Source organism: Saccopteryx bilineata, chromosome 3 (assembly GCF_036850765.1).
Source record: "Saccopteryx bilineata isolate mSacBil1 chromosome 3, mSacBil1_pri_phased_curated, whole genome shotgun sequence".
Classification (NCBI taxonomy): domain Eukaryota; kingdom Metazoa; phylum Chordata; class Mammalia; order Chiroptera; family Emballonuridae; genus Saccopteryx; species Saccopteryx bilineata.
In genome coordinates, this window is record NC_089492.1 from 246,971,822 (window position 1) to 246,990,307 (window position 18,486).

At 39.6% G+C, this 18,486-nt stretch overlaps 1 protein-coding gene across 3 annotated transcripts in view; it reads left to right on the forward strand.

The window, feature by feature from the left end:
- Positions 1-18,486, forward strand: part of USP24 (ubiquitin specific peptidase 24) — a 150,625-nt gene that overhangs the window by 104,771 nt on the left and 27,368 nt on the right. For all 3 annotated transcript variants that reach the window (XM_066269088.1, XM_066269089.1, XM_066269090.1), the window contains 13 exons: positions 3,116-3,235; positions 3,867-3,992; positions 5,036-5,134; positions 7,569-7,651; positions 8,396-8,537; positions 8,761-8,880; positions 9,319-9,539; positions 9,900-10,024; positions 11,035-11,176; positions 12,013-12,163; positions 13,565-13,660; positions 15,160-15,263; positions 16,768-16,881. In XM_066269088.1, coding sequence (XP_066125185.1) covers positions 3,116-3,235; positions 3,867-3,992; positions 5,036-5,134; positions 7,569-7,651; positions 8,396-8,537; positions 8,761-8,880; positions 9,319-9,539; positions 9,900-10,024; positions 11,035-11,176; positions 12,013-12,163; positions 13,565-13,660; positions 15,160-15,263; positions 16,768-16,881 — 1,643 coding nt within the window. The remainder of the gene's footprint in view (positions 1-3,115; positions 3,236-3,866; positions 3,993-5,035; positions 5,135-7,568; positions 7,652-8,395; positions 8,538-8,760; positions 8,881-9,318; positions 9,540-9,899; positions 10,025-11,034; positions 11,177-12,012; positions 12,164-13,564; positions 13,661-15,159; positions 15,264-16,767; positions 16,882-18,486) is intronic.

Below are 18,486 nucleotides of genomic sequence, written 5' to 3' on the forward strand. Positions count from 1 at the left end.
AGGAGATTGAACCTACAACATTGGTGATTCAGAGTGATGCTTTAACTGACTGAGCTAACCAGCCAAGACCTAAATGGTACCTTTTTAATTAATTAAAGAAGATACATTTTCAAGTCAGTTGATAATTATTCTCAGTAAAAAGTAGCATTTCAACCTATATTTTTGAGTAAGTTTATGCTTGGCCAGGCACTAGAAATAAGAACTCAGACATTGGCTCTGTCACTCTGTAGTCTATGTTTAGTTAAATTCAGCTGAGATTTATTGAGTTTACTATGTGCCAAGAGGTGTGTTGGGCTTTTGGAGCTCAAAAATGAAGATTGAGCCTGACCAGGCAGTGGTACAGTGGATAGAGCGTCATCGAACTGGGATGCCGAGGACCCAGGTTCAAGATTCCGAGGTCACCAGCATGAGCACGGGCTCATCTGGCTTGAGCAAAAAGCTCACCAGCTTAGACCCAAGGTCACTGGCTCGAGCAAGGGGTTACTCGGTCTGCTGAAGGCCCACATATGAGAAGGCAATCAATGAACAACTAAGGTGTCGCACCACGCAATGAAAAACTAATGATTGATGCTTCTCATCTCTCCATTCCTGTCTGTCTGCCCTGTCTATCCTTCTTTCTGACTGTTTCTCTGTCTCTGTAAAAAAACAAAAAAACAACAAACAAACAAAAATGAAGATTGATCTCAGCCGTCAAGGTCAGTGTATAATGAAAGAGACAGACCCATAAGCAGACAATTTCAATATAATATGTTAAATTTGAAAATAGAGTACATCTGGAATGCTTCACTAACAGAGAGGCACTTCCCCACCAATGGTAGTGGCTTAGGAGGGTCCTTAGAGAAACTGAAATTTAAATAGAGCCTTCAAAACTAGTGAGCCAAGCCTAACTGGTGGTGGCGCAGTAGATAGAACATCAACCTGGGACACTGAGGTCCTAGGTTTGAAACCCTAAAGTCACCTGCTTGAGTGCAGGCTCACCAGCTTGAGCACAGGATTGCTGGCTTGAGCGTAGGATCATCGACATGATCCCATGGTCGGTAGCTTGAGGGCAAAGTTCGCTGACTTGAAGCCCAAGGTCTCTGGTTTGAGCAAGGAGTCACTGGCTTGGCTGGAGCCCCCAGCCAAGACACATATCAGAAAGCGATTAATGAACAACTAAAATGATGCAACTACGAGTTGAATCTTCTCATCTCCCTCTCCCTCTCCCCTTTTTCTCTTCCCTTTCCCCCTACCCCCATCTCTCTCACTAAGAAAAAATAGTGAGCCAGTTGAAGCAAGGTGGCAGGGTCAATTACAGAATTGTGGGCAAAGCTGTGGAGCTATGAAGCAGCATAGTATATGTTGGCATCTGCAAGAGGAATGTGAGTTGCAGGTGCACTGAGATACCGGGCCAGGAGTAGGAGGACACCTTTAACACTGCCTTTATCATCTCTAACATTATAGTCATTTGAGCTGAGTGTTATGAATATACAGGTTAGGCAGGAAAGGAAGTGGGGACAGATGTTCTAAATAGAGGAAATAGCGCTTGCAAAGTGAAATGTGAGTACATAAATTGGGAACTGTTTTGGTATCAAAATGTTTAGTTTATAATGCTTATTTCATGCTGTGCTTAAGTTGTACATGCATTTATTTGATCAGATTAAAATGAAAGTATTTTTTTTTTCATGTCAGGACTTATATCAACATAATGAAGAAAATATTTGTTTTATATACTTATATTTTTGCACTGTTATAAACCAGTTTTCCTTATTGTGTAACTTTTTTTTTTAATCTATGCTTTGGAGTACAAATAAATTACAGTGGTAATTAAATGCAGAGGTCTTCTTACTCTAAGTGTATGTTGAATGTTAATGAAACCTATATACTACCTTCCTTTCCATCCAAAAGATCAGCAGGGTCTTGTCAGTCGGTTAGCTATTATGTGGGTACTTGATATATATAGATAACATGATTCTCGTCATGGCATTAGAATTGAGATTCTGTTGTAAAAGCATTTTAGAGTGTGTCGTTACAATATCCTTTTCTACTTGGAGAAGTGCCATATTGAACTGTATCCAAGATGCCTTTTCTTGATTATTTCTACCTAGAAAAGCACTGTACTGGAATCTGCTTTGTTACAAAACATTTTTTTTCCCTTTTTCCAAGTGAGAGGAGGGGAGATAGATAGACTCCCACATGCATCCATGTGGATCCCAACCACAATCCACCCAGCAACCCCCGTCTGGGGCCGATGCTCTGCCCATCTGGGGCCATGCTCACAACTGAGCTGTTTTTAGCTCCTGAGGCAGAAGCTCCACAAAGCCATCCTCAGTGCCCATAGCTGATGTGCTTGAACTGATCGAGCATGGCTGCGCGAGAAGAAGACAGAAAGAGAGAGGAGGGGAAAGGGGAGGGTGGAGAAGCAGATGGGCACCTCTCCTATGTGCCCTGACTAGGAATTGAACCTGGGAATTCACATGCCAAGTCGATGCTCTACTACTGAGCAAACCGGCCAGGGCCAACTTCGTTACATAACATCTTTAAGTAAAATGCTAAGGCATTTACTTATTTAATTGTGTGTTCATTAGAGGGAGTTCAGTAGAAGAATGTTACCTTCTTAAAAAGGAAGAGAAGGAATATGTGCCCTCTTTGACCATCTAGACTGGTTAGGATTCTTCACAGTAAACACTTCATAGAATCCTATTCCTTTTTTTTTTTTTTCAGAGCATCACTTCAATTTGTAAATATGTATTAGTATATTTACTTCATTAATGCCTGTCTGCCCTACTAGCTTTGAGCTCCTTTGAGATCAGGACCAAGTACATCTGTGCTCTCTCATATTCTGGCACAGTTTCTGGCACAAAACTTAATATTTGTTGAACGATGATTGACTTCATAATGGATAAAAAAATACACAGTTATATGCTTTGTTTTATGAACTAAAAAGAAACATTGAGATAGTAGTATAAGATAATTGTGTTAGCATCTGCAGAAGAAGCATGACTCACAGCACACCGGGTGGATAAACCTAAGTGTATCTCTGTTCCCCCTTAGACATCTCATGTTGCTATGAGTAAGTGTGCTGGGGCAGGGACACTGATTCTCTTCTCCTGTTTCTTTTTCCTGTCTTTCCTAGTACCTGCCCCCAGTGGACAGCAGGTCCAGTGCAGGGTTTGTGGGGCTGAGGAACGGTGGTGCTACGTGTTACATGAATGCAGTCTTCCAGCAGCTGTACATGCAGCCCGGTCTCCCTGAGGTGACGTCTTTTCTCTTGGCTGTGATAAATAATGTGTACATTGCCTTTAAGTTGCTCCATATTCGCATGGTGCATTTTGAAGTTTACTAAAATTAGACATGCTTAGGGATTCTTTGGTGGCTTATGAAATAGTCTAGACAACATGTTGCTTATAGTCATATTTTTATACATCTGCTGAGGTAATATGTTGCCTGACAGATGGATTTGACCTAATGTGATTTTTGAACCCTAAGTTATTCTCACATTCTATTCCATAAAATTGTTAACAGTTTTAGATTTTAGAAATATTTAGGCTCTATCATTAGTACTTTGAAATAGTATACTATAGCTTGTGATGTAGTAGTAAATACTTTTGAGAGTACTGTATTCTGTGTTGTGTCACACTTATTTCTTGTAGAAATCCTAGTATTTCTAGTTCCAGTTTTTCATAATCTGACAGAGGCTCAAAGACATAATTTGTTCATGGTCAGACGAGCTAGAAAGTATTGATCCTAAACATATGCAGAGTCACAGCCACATGCAAACACACATAGCATTCTAACAGAACAGTGCGTGTACTCACACAGACATAAGTCAAGGTTTCTGTAAAGCAGTTAAATATTTCTAATGTAATACTTTTGTTTCTGTCCAGGCCTTACTTTCAGTGGATGATGACACAGACAATCCAGATGATAGTGTATTCTACCAAGTGCAGTCTCTCTTTGGGCATTTAATGGAAAGCAAACTGCAGTATTACGTACCTGAGAACTTTTGGAAGGTATTTCGCCAGTAACTCTTTTCTTTGTTGGTTTTTGTTTTGTTTTTATTGAATTTATTGGGGTGACATTGATTGATAAAATTATTTAAGTTTCAGGTATATAATTCCTTAATACATCATCTGTAAATTGTATTGTGTGTTCACTACCCCAAGTCAAGTCTCCTTCCATCCCTATTTATCTACCCTTTACCCTCTCCTCCCTCCCTCACCTCCCTTTCCCTCTGGTCACCTCATACCTGTCAGAAGGGCTATCGTCAGTAAATCAGCAAACAACATGGGTTGGAGATAATATGAAGAAAAGAGAACCCTTGTGCACTGCTGGTGGGAATGCACACTGGTGCAGCCACTGTGGAAAGCAGTATAGAGTTACCTCAACAAACAAACTCACCAGTAACTCTTTAGATTTAAAGATGTTAGTTATTTGGAGTTTGGCTACATTCTTTCTCTAGTGATAATTGTCTCTTGTTATTGACTGTAGACTAATCCTGTTGCCAAGAACCTGTAAAATAATTGTCTATTCTATTTTTGAAATTGGTCCTTGATTTCAAATGATTAGAATGATTAGAGTAGTCATTTGTACTTTCCTAGGGATTTGCTAGGAAGTATCCAAACTATTTTGGATATTTTTCATGATTCTTATTTTAGCTGTTTGAAATATTTGTTCAAATCATTCCTCAGAACCTATGCCAATTTCACTGATGCTTCTAAATAAAGAACATTCTTTCTTTTTTTTTAACATTTCTTTACTGTGTTTCACAGGACGAGTAACTTGTACTTTTCTCCAAAGGTTGGTTAGTTTCTAAGAGAAAAACTGCTCCAAGGCCTTTGATCTCACCCTTACGGTTTCATAGATTTGTTATGATCACAGAGGGACCAGAGAAAAGTGTAGGCGGCTGAACGCAGTCTTATCTCACTTCAGTAAAAACTTCTGTATCCTAACAGTGAACTTAGTTTTTAGAAGAACTAAGTGCTCTTTTACATTTTTTTATACCATATTCAGAAATTTCTACTTTTCCTTTAATGACATTTAATTCTTGTTGTAGATTTTCAAGATGTGGAACAAAGAACTTTATGTGAGAGAACAGCAGGATGCATATGAGTTCTTCACTAGCCTCATTGATCAGATGGACGAATATCTTAAGGTAAAAAATGTTTCGCCTGACCAGGCAGTGGCACAGTTGGTAGAGCGTCGAACTGGGATGCAGAGGACCCAGGTTCAAAACCCGGAGGTCGCCAGCCTGAGCGTGGGCTCATCTGGTTTGAGCAAAAGCTCACCAGCTTGGACCCAAGGTCGCTGGCTCGAGTAAGGGGTTGCTCGGTCTGCTGAAGGCCCACAGTCAAGGCACATAATGAGAAAGCAATCAATGAACAACTAAGGTGTTGCAATGTGCAACAAAAAACTAATGATTGATACTTCTCATCTCTCCATTCCTGTCTGTCCCTGTATATCCATCTCTGACTCTCTCTCTCTCTCTCTCTCTGTTAAAAAATAAAAAGTTTCATTTTCTCACTAACCCCCTAAAACTCTAGTGTAAGAACCTTGGTTTAGGATTTGGGACTACTTTGAAACTGACAAATCAGAAATCGATCATCTTGATACCATAACTATAGATCATTTCTTCTGGATTTGAACATCAAAGCATACACAGGTCACTAAAGTTATAGATTTCTCCTTTTTTTTTTTTTTTTTGTATTTTTCTGAAGCTAGAAATCGGGAGAGACAGTCAGACAGACTCCCACATGCGGCCCGACTGGGATCCACCCGGCGTGCCCACCAGGGGGCGATGCTCTGCCCCTCTGGGGTGTCGCTCTGCCACGACCAGAGCCACTCTAGCGCCTGGGGCAGAGGCCAAGGAGCCATCCCCAGCGCCCGGGCCATCTTTGCTCCAGTGGAGCCTTGGCTGCGGGAGGGGAAGAGAGAGACAGAGAGGAAGGAGAGGGGCAGGGGTGGAGAAGCAGATGGGTGCTTCTCCTGTGTGACCTGGCCGGGAATCGAACCCCGGACTTCTACACGCCAGGCCGACGCTCTACCACTGAGCCAACCGGCCAGGGCCTAGATTTCTTCTTAATTCATCTAACACTTGATAAAGTATATACTTTTCAGAATGTACTCCATAGTAATAATCATTGGTATCTGCATACTCTTACTTGTATGCATTGAGGTTCCCTTGGCCTCAGAGAAGTGCTATATAAGCACTGGTTAACTGTGGGCCCCATACAGAGCTGTCTTGCTTTGGCAAAGGGAACAAAAAGACTAGATTAAAAGTTGTATGTGGTGATATTTAAACCCGAAGCTTTCTACCTTGACCCAGTAAAACATGTGCCCAAATACTGCCTTCTAAGTTCCAGGCAGCTTCCCATCACTGTCAAAATGTGCCTCTCTTCTCATAGATTGGCACAATTTATCTTTTTTTTTTTTTTTTTTTTTTGCAAGAGACAGACAGACAGGAAGGAAGAAATGAGAAACATTAATTCATAGGGCTATCACTTTAGTTCATTGATTGCTTCTCATGCATGCCTTGACCAGGGGCTCAAGCCAAGCCAGTGACACCTTGCTCAAGCCAGCAACCATGGAATCATACAGATGATCCCACGCTCAAGCCAGCGAGCCCATGCTCAAGTTGGTGAACCTGCACTTTAACTAGGTGAGCCAGTGCTCAAGCTGGTGACCTTAGGGTTTTGAACCTGGGACCTCAGCATCCTAGGTCAATGCTCTATCACTGTGCTACCACTAGTCGGGCTGTCTAAGTCATTTTACAAAATAACTTAAAATTTATAGCATTCTATTTGCAAGAAAAAAGAAGAGATTGTGGAGAGTCACTACTAACTTGGTAATTGTGGTGTGGGGGGAGGATTCAGTCATCATGGAAAATGTTGTCCTTACTGTCAGCTCCCACTGACCCTCTCCTCTCCCTTTCTGAGTGCTGGCATTACTCTGACAGTTGGTCTGGGGGGTTATAATCCTTTATTAGCTCCCAGATTAAACTACCAAGATGGTTTTTTTTATTTTGTGATTAAATTGACATCTGTGCTTTTTTTTAGTTACATCTAAATAAAGTTCTATATAGCCTGACCAGGTGGTGGCACAGTGGATAGAGTGTCAGAATGGGACACAGAGGATCCTGATTAGAAACCCCGAGGTCGCAGGTTTGAGCACAGGTTCATCCGGCTTGAGCTCAGGTTTACCAGCTTGAGCGCAGGGTCACTGGCTTGAGCATGGGATCATGGACATGACCCCATGTTGGTTGGTTGAGCCCAAAGGTCACTGGCTTGAACAATTGTTCACTCGCTCTGCTATAGTCCCCCAGTCAAGGCACATATGAGAAAGCAATCAATGAACAACTAAGGAGCCACAACGAAGAATTGATGCTTCTCATCTCTCCCTTCCTATCTGTCTGTCCCTGTCTGTCCTTCTCTCTGTCCTTCTCTGTCTCTGTCACAAAAATAATAATAAAAATAAATAAATAAAATTAAATTCTATATAAACATTCTATATATACATTCTATACAGTATATTCAATTCTATATAAACATTCTAGGTGTATCAACTATAATTTTAACTTTTTATTCCAACAGAAAATGGGGAGAGACCAAATTTTTAAGAATACTTTTCAGGGCATCTATTCTGATCAGAAGATCTGCAAAGACTGTCCTCACAGGTTAGTAAAGAAATCATTAACATTTTTAAAAATGATATTATTAATTGACTTTTCTACTAGGTTTTGAATTTTGCATTTGTTGAGAGACTTGAATATACCTCTCTTAGTGGAGCTGTGTATATTGAATTAAATTTTTTTCAATTTCTAAAATTTCTTTGTTGAAATTCATAATTTTAAGCAATTCTGAATTGTCAAAAACTGTTATTTTTATTTGATAGTGTACTTTTTAAAGGATAAAGATAGTTATTACTAGCCCTGGCTGGTTGGCTCAGTGGTAGAGTGTCGGCCCAGTGTGTGGAAGTCCCGGGTTCAATTCTCAGCCAGGGCACATAGGAGAAGTGCCCATCAGCTTCTCCACCCAACCCCCGCTCCTTTCTATCTCTCTCTTTCTTCCCCTCCCACAGCCAAGGCTCCATTAGAGCAAATTTGGCCCCGGGCGCTGAGGATGGCTCCATGGCCTCCACCTCAGGTGCTAGAATGACTCCGGTTGTAACAGAGCAATGCCCCAGATGGGCAGAGCATCGCCCCCTAGTGGGCATGCTGGGTGGATCCCAGTTGGGCACATGCAGAGTCTGTCTCTCTGTCTCCCGCTTCTCACTTCAGAAAAAATACAAAAAAAAAAAAAAAGTTATTATTAATTTCACTGATTCTGAATGTAGTTGTTTGCATAATCTCAGGTGTTGTGATCATTTTAATACTTAAATTCTATTGTTGATCATGGTTTTTCTGTTATTTCCTAATTAGATATGAGCGAGAGGAAGCTTTCATGGCTCTCAATCTAGGAGTTACTTCTTGTCAGAGTTTGGAAATTTCTTTGGACCAGTTTGTTAGAGGAGAAGTTCTAGAGGGAAGTAATGCATATTACTGTGAAAAGTGTAAAGAAAAGGTATTTCATTTGCCCTTTTTATAAAACAATATAGACTTGTTATTCATGTACTTTGTGTTTTATGTGAGGTCAACTTTAAGCTCTTGTTGTTACTTCCATTAGATTGTGTCATCACTTGTGTTCACGCAGGTGGGAAAGGCCTGTAGAAATCTACGACCTCTGTATTAATTACTTGGCTGTTTCATTTTCTCCAAGAAGATAATTGGGTTTTGCTTTTCTTTAGAGAATAACAGTCAAAAGGACCTGTATTAAATCTTTACCTAGTGTTCTGGTCATTCACCTAATGAGATTTGGATTTGACTGGGAGAGTGGACGCTCCATTAAATATGATGAACAAATACGGGTAACTTTTTCTTTTCCTGAAAGTTCTTACTATCTCGCTCACTTTTTATCATTTTCTTTTAATATTTTCAAATTTCATTTAAAGTGTGAAAGGCTCTGGTCTCCTCCTTCTGAGGAGTGTGCAGTCCTTTGTCTTTCGCAGTTGCTGCTAGTGGACCTGCATAGTCAGACCTGTAAACCTCTTGTCTGGAGGGCATCCTAATGTCAGCTGTGAGGTTAGATGCTTTTCCTTCATGCTCAAAGGAGAAGGCATCAAGTCCAGGATCACTTGTACTTCCCCAGACTTGTGAGCCATTCTGAGATTTTGTACTTGAATTGGAGAGATAGTCCTAATTTAAGTTAATAAGACACACATCCCTCTTCTTTGTGTCTGACTTAATTGGGTGTGGCAGTGTATGATACTAATCAACATTAATATTCTCTTTTTGCTTTTAAATAGTTTCCCTGGATGTTAAACATGGAGCCTTACACAGTTTCAGGAATGGCTCGACAAGATTCATCTTCTGAAGTTGGTGAAAATGGACGAAGTATGGATCAGGGAGGTGGAGGGTCCCCACGAAAAAAAGTTGCCCTCACAGAAAACTATGAACTTGTTGGTGTCATTGTACACAGTGGACAGGCACATGCGGGCCACTACTATTCCTTCATTAAGGATAGGCGGTAAGGGGTTCTCCTCCCAAACCTTCTCGCCCTTTCCAGAGTCGCTCCCCTGCTCCCTGCGTTCCCCGCCCTCCCGTGGGTCCCCCTCACCACCTTCTCATCCACAGTTATTATTACAGTTCAAAGAAGATTTTGCATTATTCCTAAGTCTTATTTCATATTGGATTTTTTAAACACTGTAACTGTTTGTACCCCTTCAATTTGAAAAGTTGTTTTAGAAATTAGAATAACTCTTGCTATATTTTTAAGTATTTTTATATGGTAATTACCTACTATATTTGTAGAAAATACAAAGAGATAAATACTGAAAATGAGATGTTTGTATTTTATTGTGATGTTTATCTTATCTATTGGCCCTAGGGGTTGTGGAAAAGGAAAGTGGTATAAATTTAATGACACAGTTATAGAGGAATTTGACTTAAATGATGAGACACTGGAATATGAATGCTTTGGGGGAGAATATAGACCAAAAGTTTATGATCAAAGTAAGTATGTACAAATAGACATTTCATAAGTTTTATTGTTTTGAGTTAGAATTTTCTATCAAATTGGAAGCAGTTTTCTTTACATAAAAATAGATTTTACTCTTACATACCACTGCTCTAGCTGTGTGTATCCATGAACTCTTTGATAGCCACTGTGAAAATGTTCAAGGTGCTTACAAAAAAATTTTTAATTTCTTACAACAGATTTTGGGGGACTTGGGGGAAGTATAAGTTAAAGAGAAGAAATGAATATCAAAGAGAAACTAATGAAAGCAGAATTTTAATCTTAATAGTTTCAGAAGTAGTTATCCACTAAAATTTTCAGATTTCCTTTTCAGTTATATAGAGGTATGATTAATTAGAGAAGACATTTCTAGCATCTGTATTTTTAAAACCATACTTACTGTGCAATGTAGCAAAGGAATCTTTCCATAGACCCCACCCCCAGGAGAAAAAGTTAGAGGAAAAAATACATCACAAAATTCAGTCAGTATTTGCTATTTGAAGAAAAAACATTTTGCAGAGACATTAGCATTTCTGAAACCTGATTTTGAACTATACTGGGGGCATTTAAAATTTCAACCTATATTAGGTTCAGTGTTAGATTTTGATACTGTGTGAGTTGAATATCATATCATTGCCAAAATTTACCTAGATTTGGCTATTCTATACTGAAATTATTAAATGAGACCATTTATAATCCCATCCTGTCTCACAGAATTTACTTTTAAATGTTATTTGCCTTTTGATTAAATTTAGACTTGCCTGAGAATATTTACCTTCTCTCCATTATTCTGTCCCCATACAACCCCCTACTTCCTGCCCCTTTATGTCACCTTCTGAATAATTTTAAGCAGTGCTCCAAAAATAAACACTTTTCCTTACACTTCACGTTTAACACATTTAGTAATCAGTTAACTTGCTGGATTTATGGATCCTTTATTTTAGATTGTCAAGACAAGAAAACGTTTTATTTACAAAGACTTCTTTCTTAATGTCTTGTTATAAAGCAAACCCATATACTGATGTTCGCCGAAGATACTGGAATGCCTACATGCTTTTCTACCAAAGGGTGTCTGATCAGAACTCCCCAGTGTTACCAAAGAAAAGCCGAGTCAGCGTAGTACGGCAGGAAGCTGAGGATCTATCTCTGTGAGTTTCCTTTCCTGTGTGCTTTGTTGTGTGATTTTAGTAGGTGATATTGTGATCTCTAGAGTGTACTGTTTGGTAATTAAATGCAGTTGACTAAGTAAGAGAGAAATTCTAAAAAGAAAATAAGTAAATTGCTACCCTTTTCTTCTTATTGCTATGTGGTCTGTTTCCTTGGCAAAAAGTTATTTTGTGAGGCTGGTTTGTTTTAAATGAGAGGAGGGGAGACAGACAGACAGACTCCCTCATATGCCGTGGCTGGGATCTGCCCAGCAACCCAGTCTAGGGCCAATACTAGAATTAACCAAGCTATTTTTAGTGCCTAAGGCTGATGTGCTCAGACCAACTGAGCTTTCCTCAGCGCCTGGGGCCTACACTCGAACCAATCAAACCACTAGCTGTAGGAAGGGAAAAGAGAGAGAAGGGGAAGGGGTGGGGCAGAGAAGCACATGGTCACCTCTCTTTTGTACCCTGACTGGTAATTGAACCGGGACGTACATATAGTGGGTCAACATTCTATTGATTGAGCCAACCTGCCAGGGCTGAGAAGTATTTTGTATTTAGGGGGAAAAAAAGCATATGATTTTTTTTATTCTAGAAGTGAGACTTTTTTCATCTCAGCATTTATTGAATATACTTTATGTTCAAAACATGGTAAGCACTATTTTAGCACTATTGGAAAGTTTTATCCTGTTCTCTGTGAATTTAAATTATTGAATTAGGCAAGTATACGATTTACTTTTAAGTCTAGTACAATGTTTATATAGGTTTGTCAGGTTATAGGAACTACTAAAACAATAGCCACTTATACAAGACAGTTTTCTAATTCTGTCTCTTAGGTCAGCACCATCTTCACCAGAAATTTCTCCTCAGTCATCTCCTCGGCCCCACAGGCCTAACAATGACCGGCTCTCTATTCTAACCAAGCTGGTTAAAAAAGGAGAGAAGAAGGGACTGTTTGTGGAAAAAATGCCTGTTCGAATATATCAGGTAAGAACTGTATAAAAAATTCTAAGGGGGAAAATTTAGATAGTGTCAAAAATCCATCTCACAGGTCCAGAAGTGCTCCAGCTGGCCGTCCTGTGGACTCAGTTGTACTTTTAGTGCCACATTTTCTTACCCACCCAGTGTCATGAATTTCTTACCCACCAGTGTCATGTCAAGTCACGAAGGGGGTTACAGACTCCAGATTGGCCACACCATCACCACTTTCTGTGTGGCCATAGGATGCCAGAGATTAAGTAGAGGGTGTGGGAAGTAATGAAACATTGCTAAAATTAACTCACTGTATCTGGAGAGAAAAATAAGTTTATAACTTCTGGGTAAAACTAATATATTGATATTGATGACCATTAATTATTGAATACCTACTCTGTGCTATTACATGCTTTAAACAAATCCCTAATTTTTAATACACTATTGTGAAATAGAAGATTTTTTTCCCATTTCTCAGTTGGAAAAAATTTGGCTCAGAAAAGGAAAAATGGCCAGCTAGAGTCTCAGAGACAGGATTAAAATTCAGAACCATCTACTACCCATTACAGACTTTCTACACTAAGTAATCAGAGCTCAGTAGCTAGACCTGGGAATTTAAGAAAAATATGGAGTCTTTTAGTAAGAGAGGTTGAGAGAAAGATAAGCCATCTGAATCAGAGAGCACGGAGTTAGTGGTTCTTGGGAAAACTGTCCCTTCCTATCCAAAATAATAGGTAGAATCCATTTATCCGTCACATGGTAGTTTTCCTAAATTTTCCAAAAGAATTTGATTTAATGAATAATAATTTACCTTTTTACAAATGTTTATATATTGAAATGAAGATTTTTCTCTCGCTTTTTTAAAAATTTCAAAGCTTGAGAGGAGGGTTTTGCCTGTGTAGATGATGATGTATTGAGTTACAAGAGAGTAGGGTTTTTTGTTTTGTTTTGTTTTGTTTTTGAAGCTGGAAACGGGGAGAGACAGTCAGACAGACTCTCGCATGCGCCCGACCGGGATCCACCTGGCACGCCCACCAGGGGCGATGCTCTGCCCCTCCAGGGGGTTGCTCTGCCGCGACCAGAGCCACTCTAGCACCTGGGGCAGAGGCCAAGGAGCCATCCCCAGCGCCCGGGCCATTTTTGCTCCAATGGAGCCTTGGCTGCGGGAGGGGAAGAGAGAGAGAGGAAGGAGGGGGGGGGTGGAGAAGCAAATGGACGCTTCTCCTATGTGCCCTGGCCGGGAATCGAACCTGGGTCCCCCGCACGCCAGGCCGATGCTCTACCGCTGAGCCAACTGGCCAGGGCGAGAGAGTAGGGTTTTTATGAATCTTTTTTACTTAATATATCCCTGAAAATGTCTTCATGTTGAATATTATATCCCATGTCTTTAAAATAATTGCTGATTTTCTTCTGTAGATGGTAAGAGATGAAAACCTCAAGTTTATGAAGAACAGAGATGTGTACAGTAGTGATTATTTCAGCTTTGTTTTGTCTTTAGCATCACTGAATGCTGTAAGTACTAGCTGGATTACTACTAAATCAGAATCATAATTAAACATCTTTCAACTAAAGTGTTCAGTGATTCATGCTCACTCGCAGTTGTTCATCTGTAGTTGCAAAAAACAATTTCCACAAATGTGTAACTTACTGAGTGGTATTAAAATATAGGCAATATTCATAATATATGATGCGGATTGTGAATGAGAGTTTCCACATACCGGGGTCCTCGGGATATGACAGTCTCGACATACGATGTTTTGTGTTTATGACATTCATTCCCATCAGAACTTTAAAAAAAATTGAGACGTGAGTGTTTCGGCTTACACCATTAGCATCGTACTTACCACGTGGGCAAACGAGTTTGTTTGCGCGGTGGAAGAGTACACGGTAACATGGCAGAAGAGTGAGGCTTTTGGCGTCCTGAGTACGCTTACCTGGCCATTTTGGACTGTTAAAAGCACAGGTGTTACATTTGTGTTGCTTTGTCATTTTTTCTGTTACTACAGTACAGTATATTTAAGTTCTTTTCCTTTTTCTGTGTCTTAGTTGTGTTTTTATGTTCTAAATTATGATTTTACCATTGTGTTAGGTAAGTGATGAAGCTAGGGTGTGTTTCAACTTGCACCATAATTCGGGTTACGTCACTCTTGTGGGAACAAAACTGTATCGTCACCCAAGGATCCCCTGCACTAGTTCTTTTAAGTGCTCTTGTTTAAATTTCATGATGACTCTATGAGTAGCCATGATGTGATATCAATGGATATTGGGTTTTGTGAGGATTAATTTTTCTTAATTTGTAATCAGATATTACCAGTACTCCCAAGTACTTCTCTTTTTAAGTACCATGATTACAATTTGCTAATAAGGGGAATATTTTCTTAGTCTATTGATAGACTACTTAACGTCTTATGTTCTAAAGACTATTTTGAGAGGGCTTCATAAAAGAAATGAAGATGTCTTAACTTTTTGAAAGTTTTAATTGTAACATTTTTTATAATGAACTGGCTAGATTTTTCTTTGTGTGTGTGTGTTTATGTGTATTTTTTCTGAAGTTAGAAGCAGGGAGGCAGGCATACTCCCACATGCGCCCGACTGGGATCCACCCAGCATGCTCACCAGGGGGCAGTGCTCTGCCCATCTGGGGTATTGTTCCATTGCAGCCGGAGCCATTCTAGCACCTGAGGTGGAGGCCATGGAGCCGTCCTCAGCGCCCGGGCCAACTTTGCTCCAATGAAGCCTTGGCTACAAGAGGGGAAGAGAGAGGTAGAGAGGAAGGAAAGGGGGAAGGGTGGAGAAACAAATGGGCACTTCTTCTATGTGCCCTACCAGGAATCGAACCTGGGACTTCTACACACCAGGCCAACACTCTACCACTGAGCCAACTGGCCAGGGCCTGGCTAGATTTTTCTTAGTTGAACTTTATCATTTGTATGATTATTTAGTTCATAATGATGTGTAATAGTCTATAAAACTTTGTGAAAAATATCCTCCCTTTTTTTTCTCCCTCTCAGACTAAATTAAAGCATCCATTCTATCCTTGCATGGCAAAGGTAAGCTTACAGCTTGCCGTTCAATTTCTTTTTCAAACTTATCTACGGACAAAGAAAAAACTCAGGTAAGAAGTGATATGTTTGATTGTTGTGTCAAAAAGCACTGATTGAGTCAGTGTTTTAAAACGGTTTTTTTAGGCATTTGGAAACTACCTAATATACTCAGATGATTAATGGCTCATATCTTCAAGGAATTTTTAATCCAGTCAGAAAGGTACATTGAACAGAGCAATAACTGTGATGCAAGGCATGAATGCTGTGCATCTTTGGAAACTGGATAGAATCATATCCAGATACGGGGATCAGGTTGGCTATAAAGACGCTGATGTTCTCAGAGGATTTTGAAAGGCAAACAGAGAAACAGTTATTATTCTAGGTGGAAGGGGAAACCTGAGTAACAAGACTTGCCCAAGGAACTGTGAGTGACTTAGTGGTTTACTCGTACATTTTAAGGAACTCATCTGAAGGGAGACAAAGTATTGGGTTTAGATGAGCTCACCGAATGCCCGAGAGGGGAGCGTGGGCTTTGTTCAGTGGGAGATCGGGGAGGATTTTTGGGCAGGCTTCGTGGGTTCAGAATGATGCCCTAGAAACTCTTGACTTTGATTGCATGTGAGTCATCATTGTTTTTCATCTTTAGTACCTGATAAGGTGCTTGACACATTATAGGCTCTGGGTAAATTGTTGTTCTGTGAGTGAGGAGAGATTGAAGAGTAGTGTGGCTTAGTTCGTGGGATACATCTGGAGCAGGAAGGGGAGGCTCAGGTTGAGGAGACCCGTTAACAAAAGATGCGGAGGTTCTCAGTCATTTCCCACTCCAGCACCATGAACTTCTCTAAGTGTAGAGAGGTTTTTCAAAAGATTCTGCAATCTAGAGACTCTTGAGACAGTAACAAACATGATGACATTTCATTTTTATGTGTAGTAATCCAAGATATATTTAATGATAACAGTTTATTATTTGATTGAAAAGAAATAATGTTTCTTGTAAATGTCTGGCATAGGCTTGACTAAGGAAATTTATTTGGTTACCTTTATTTGTGAAATTTGCTCAAGCAGTCTACACATTGCGCACTATTTCCATTTTGCTCATGTTTACTGTTTTGGGCCTTGAGGGACAGGAGAGGGGTGCTGTTGAGTCATAGAAGGTATAGTCATTACACCCACCTTTTTTTCTGTCCAAATATTTTTAATTCCATAAATAGGATATTTAATATTATAATAATATAATATAAAAATATAGAAAGTAAGCATTTTGTGAATGTCAATTAATTAAGCAAAACAAAATGTTCTGGGGTTTTTTTCCAAGTGAAGTTTTTTGAAGAAGATGCAGATAGCTTCTTCACACCGTTTTTCCTTTTGGAAGTAGGAGGATGGGTCACACACCACAGGAACAGAGAATGCAAAGCTCTGGCTTCTGGGATGCATAGAACCATGTTACTTAGCAGTCACTGAGTATGTCACTTATCTTCTACCCCCCCCAAATAAAATATTTTAAATGAAGTGGCTCTCCATATGGTTATTTGCTGGAGCTGTACTCCTAACATTACCTTCTTTGCTTTTTTAAAGGGTTGACACTGAAGAATGGATTGCCACTATTGAAGCATTACTTTCAAAAAGTTTTGATGCTTGTCAGTGGCTGGTGGAATATTTTATTAGTTCTGAAGGACGAGAATTGATAAAGTAAGTTTCAAGATTTTTAATTAAAATAAATTTGTGTTTCTTCCAGTGAGTTAGAGCTAAGTTTCTTGTAGCTCTTTTTATTTCAACTTGAGATTATTTTTCTGATTGGAATCAATTTTAAACTGTCTTCAATGATAAAGCAGTGAGGAAATTATTCAGGTAACTTCACAGTCATTTTTTTCAAAACCATCTCTGTTGAACTAGACATAAACAGGGTGTCAGAGGACGCAGAGAGCCTGTGTACGGATGGCCAGGTGCTCACAGGCAGCCATGTCCTAGCTCCCTGCTGTGACTCGGGGATCTGGCATACAAGCCCCTTCCTGCAGGGACTCACGGTCTGTTGCAGCTTAGACAGAGAGTCAATCAAAACTCTTGGTCCCATATCCCCTTCATCTCTAGGTCTGTGCTTCAGACATTTGTTTATTTGCCTGCTCAATATCTCCACCTCTCCTTCCACCCATCTGCCCCATACAGAAACAAAAGTTATTTTTAAAGCAAATTAGATCACATTACTTTTTTACTTTAAAAAATTTTAGCCTGACCTGTGGTGGCACAGTGAATGGAGCATCGGCCTAGAATGCTGAGGTCGTTGCTTTGAAAACCCAGGCTTGCCCAGTCAAGAGAAGGAACTACTACGAGTTGATGCTTTCTGCTCCTTCCCCCACCTTTCTTTCTCTCTATCCTCTCTTTAAAAAATCAATAAATTAAATTTTTTTAAAAAAAATTAGTGGATTCCCATCGCACTCATGGTAAAACCCAAAGTTCTTAACCATGATCCACAAGGCCTTACTTGAACATAATCTGTCTTTCCTTCCAGGCTTCCGTCTTCCCACTTTCCTGCATGCTAAGCTGTTTTTCCTGCCTACAGACCCTTGAGCTTTATGTTCTCTCTTATCTGGAACATTCTCCCCTCTTCCTTAAAAAGAAGGCACAGTTAGTGCCTTGTCTAAGGCTGCTTACTCTCAATCACCCAGTTTATAGGAGGTCTTTCCTGTTAATCTGCTCTGTTGTTTTACCTGTCTCCCTACTAAATTTCAGCTTCTTGAGGCAGAAGCTACATTTGTTTGGTTCCCTGTTCTGCACAGAGCCAGGCATTTAGTAAGCACTGAAATATTTGTACAGCAAGCATGCACACAGTTCATAAAGAAAGAATAAACATTCCTTTGAAGTGTTATATGCCTGTCTCTTTAGAGTTTGCTTTAGAGATAACCTTTCACTCAATTATTTAGTTTAATTCTAAAATATGTTCCCGTTAGGACTACTGAGTATTGGGTTAGGCAGTAGAATGTCATAGTATCGTCATCTGTTTAGAAGGAACATGGCAAAAATTTAGTCCTTCCCATTATATTCGAATAGCCTTGCTTTTAAATATATCCAGAGAAACTCAGTAACTTCTTTCGTAGTATGTTTTTGTTTCTTAGAATACCTAATGGTAAAGAATCCCATGGAATTACCTAATTCAGACTTTTCCTGGTAGAGTTTATTACATTTTTTTTAGAGTTTATTATATTTTGTCTTTCTTTATAAAGCCCAATTATTCTTTATCAATTGCTATGATTTTATATTTTTGAAGAATTGATTTTCTTCTTTCTCTAACTACTTTTT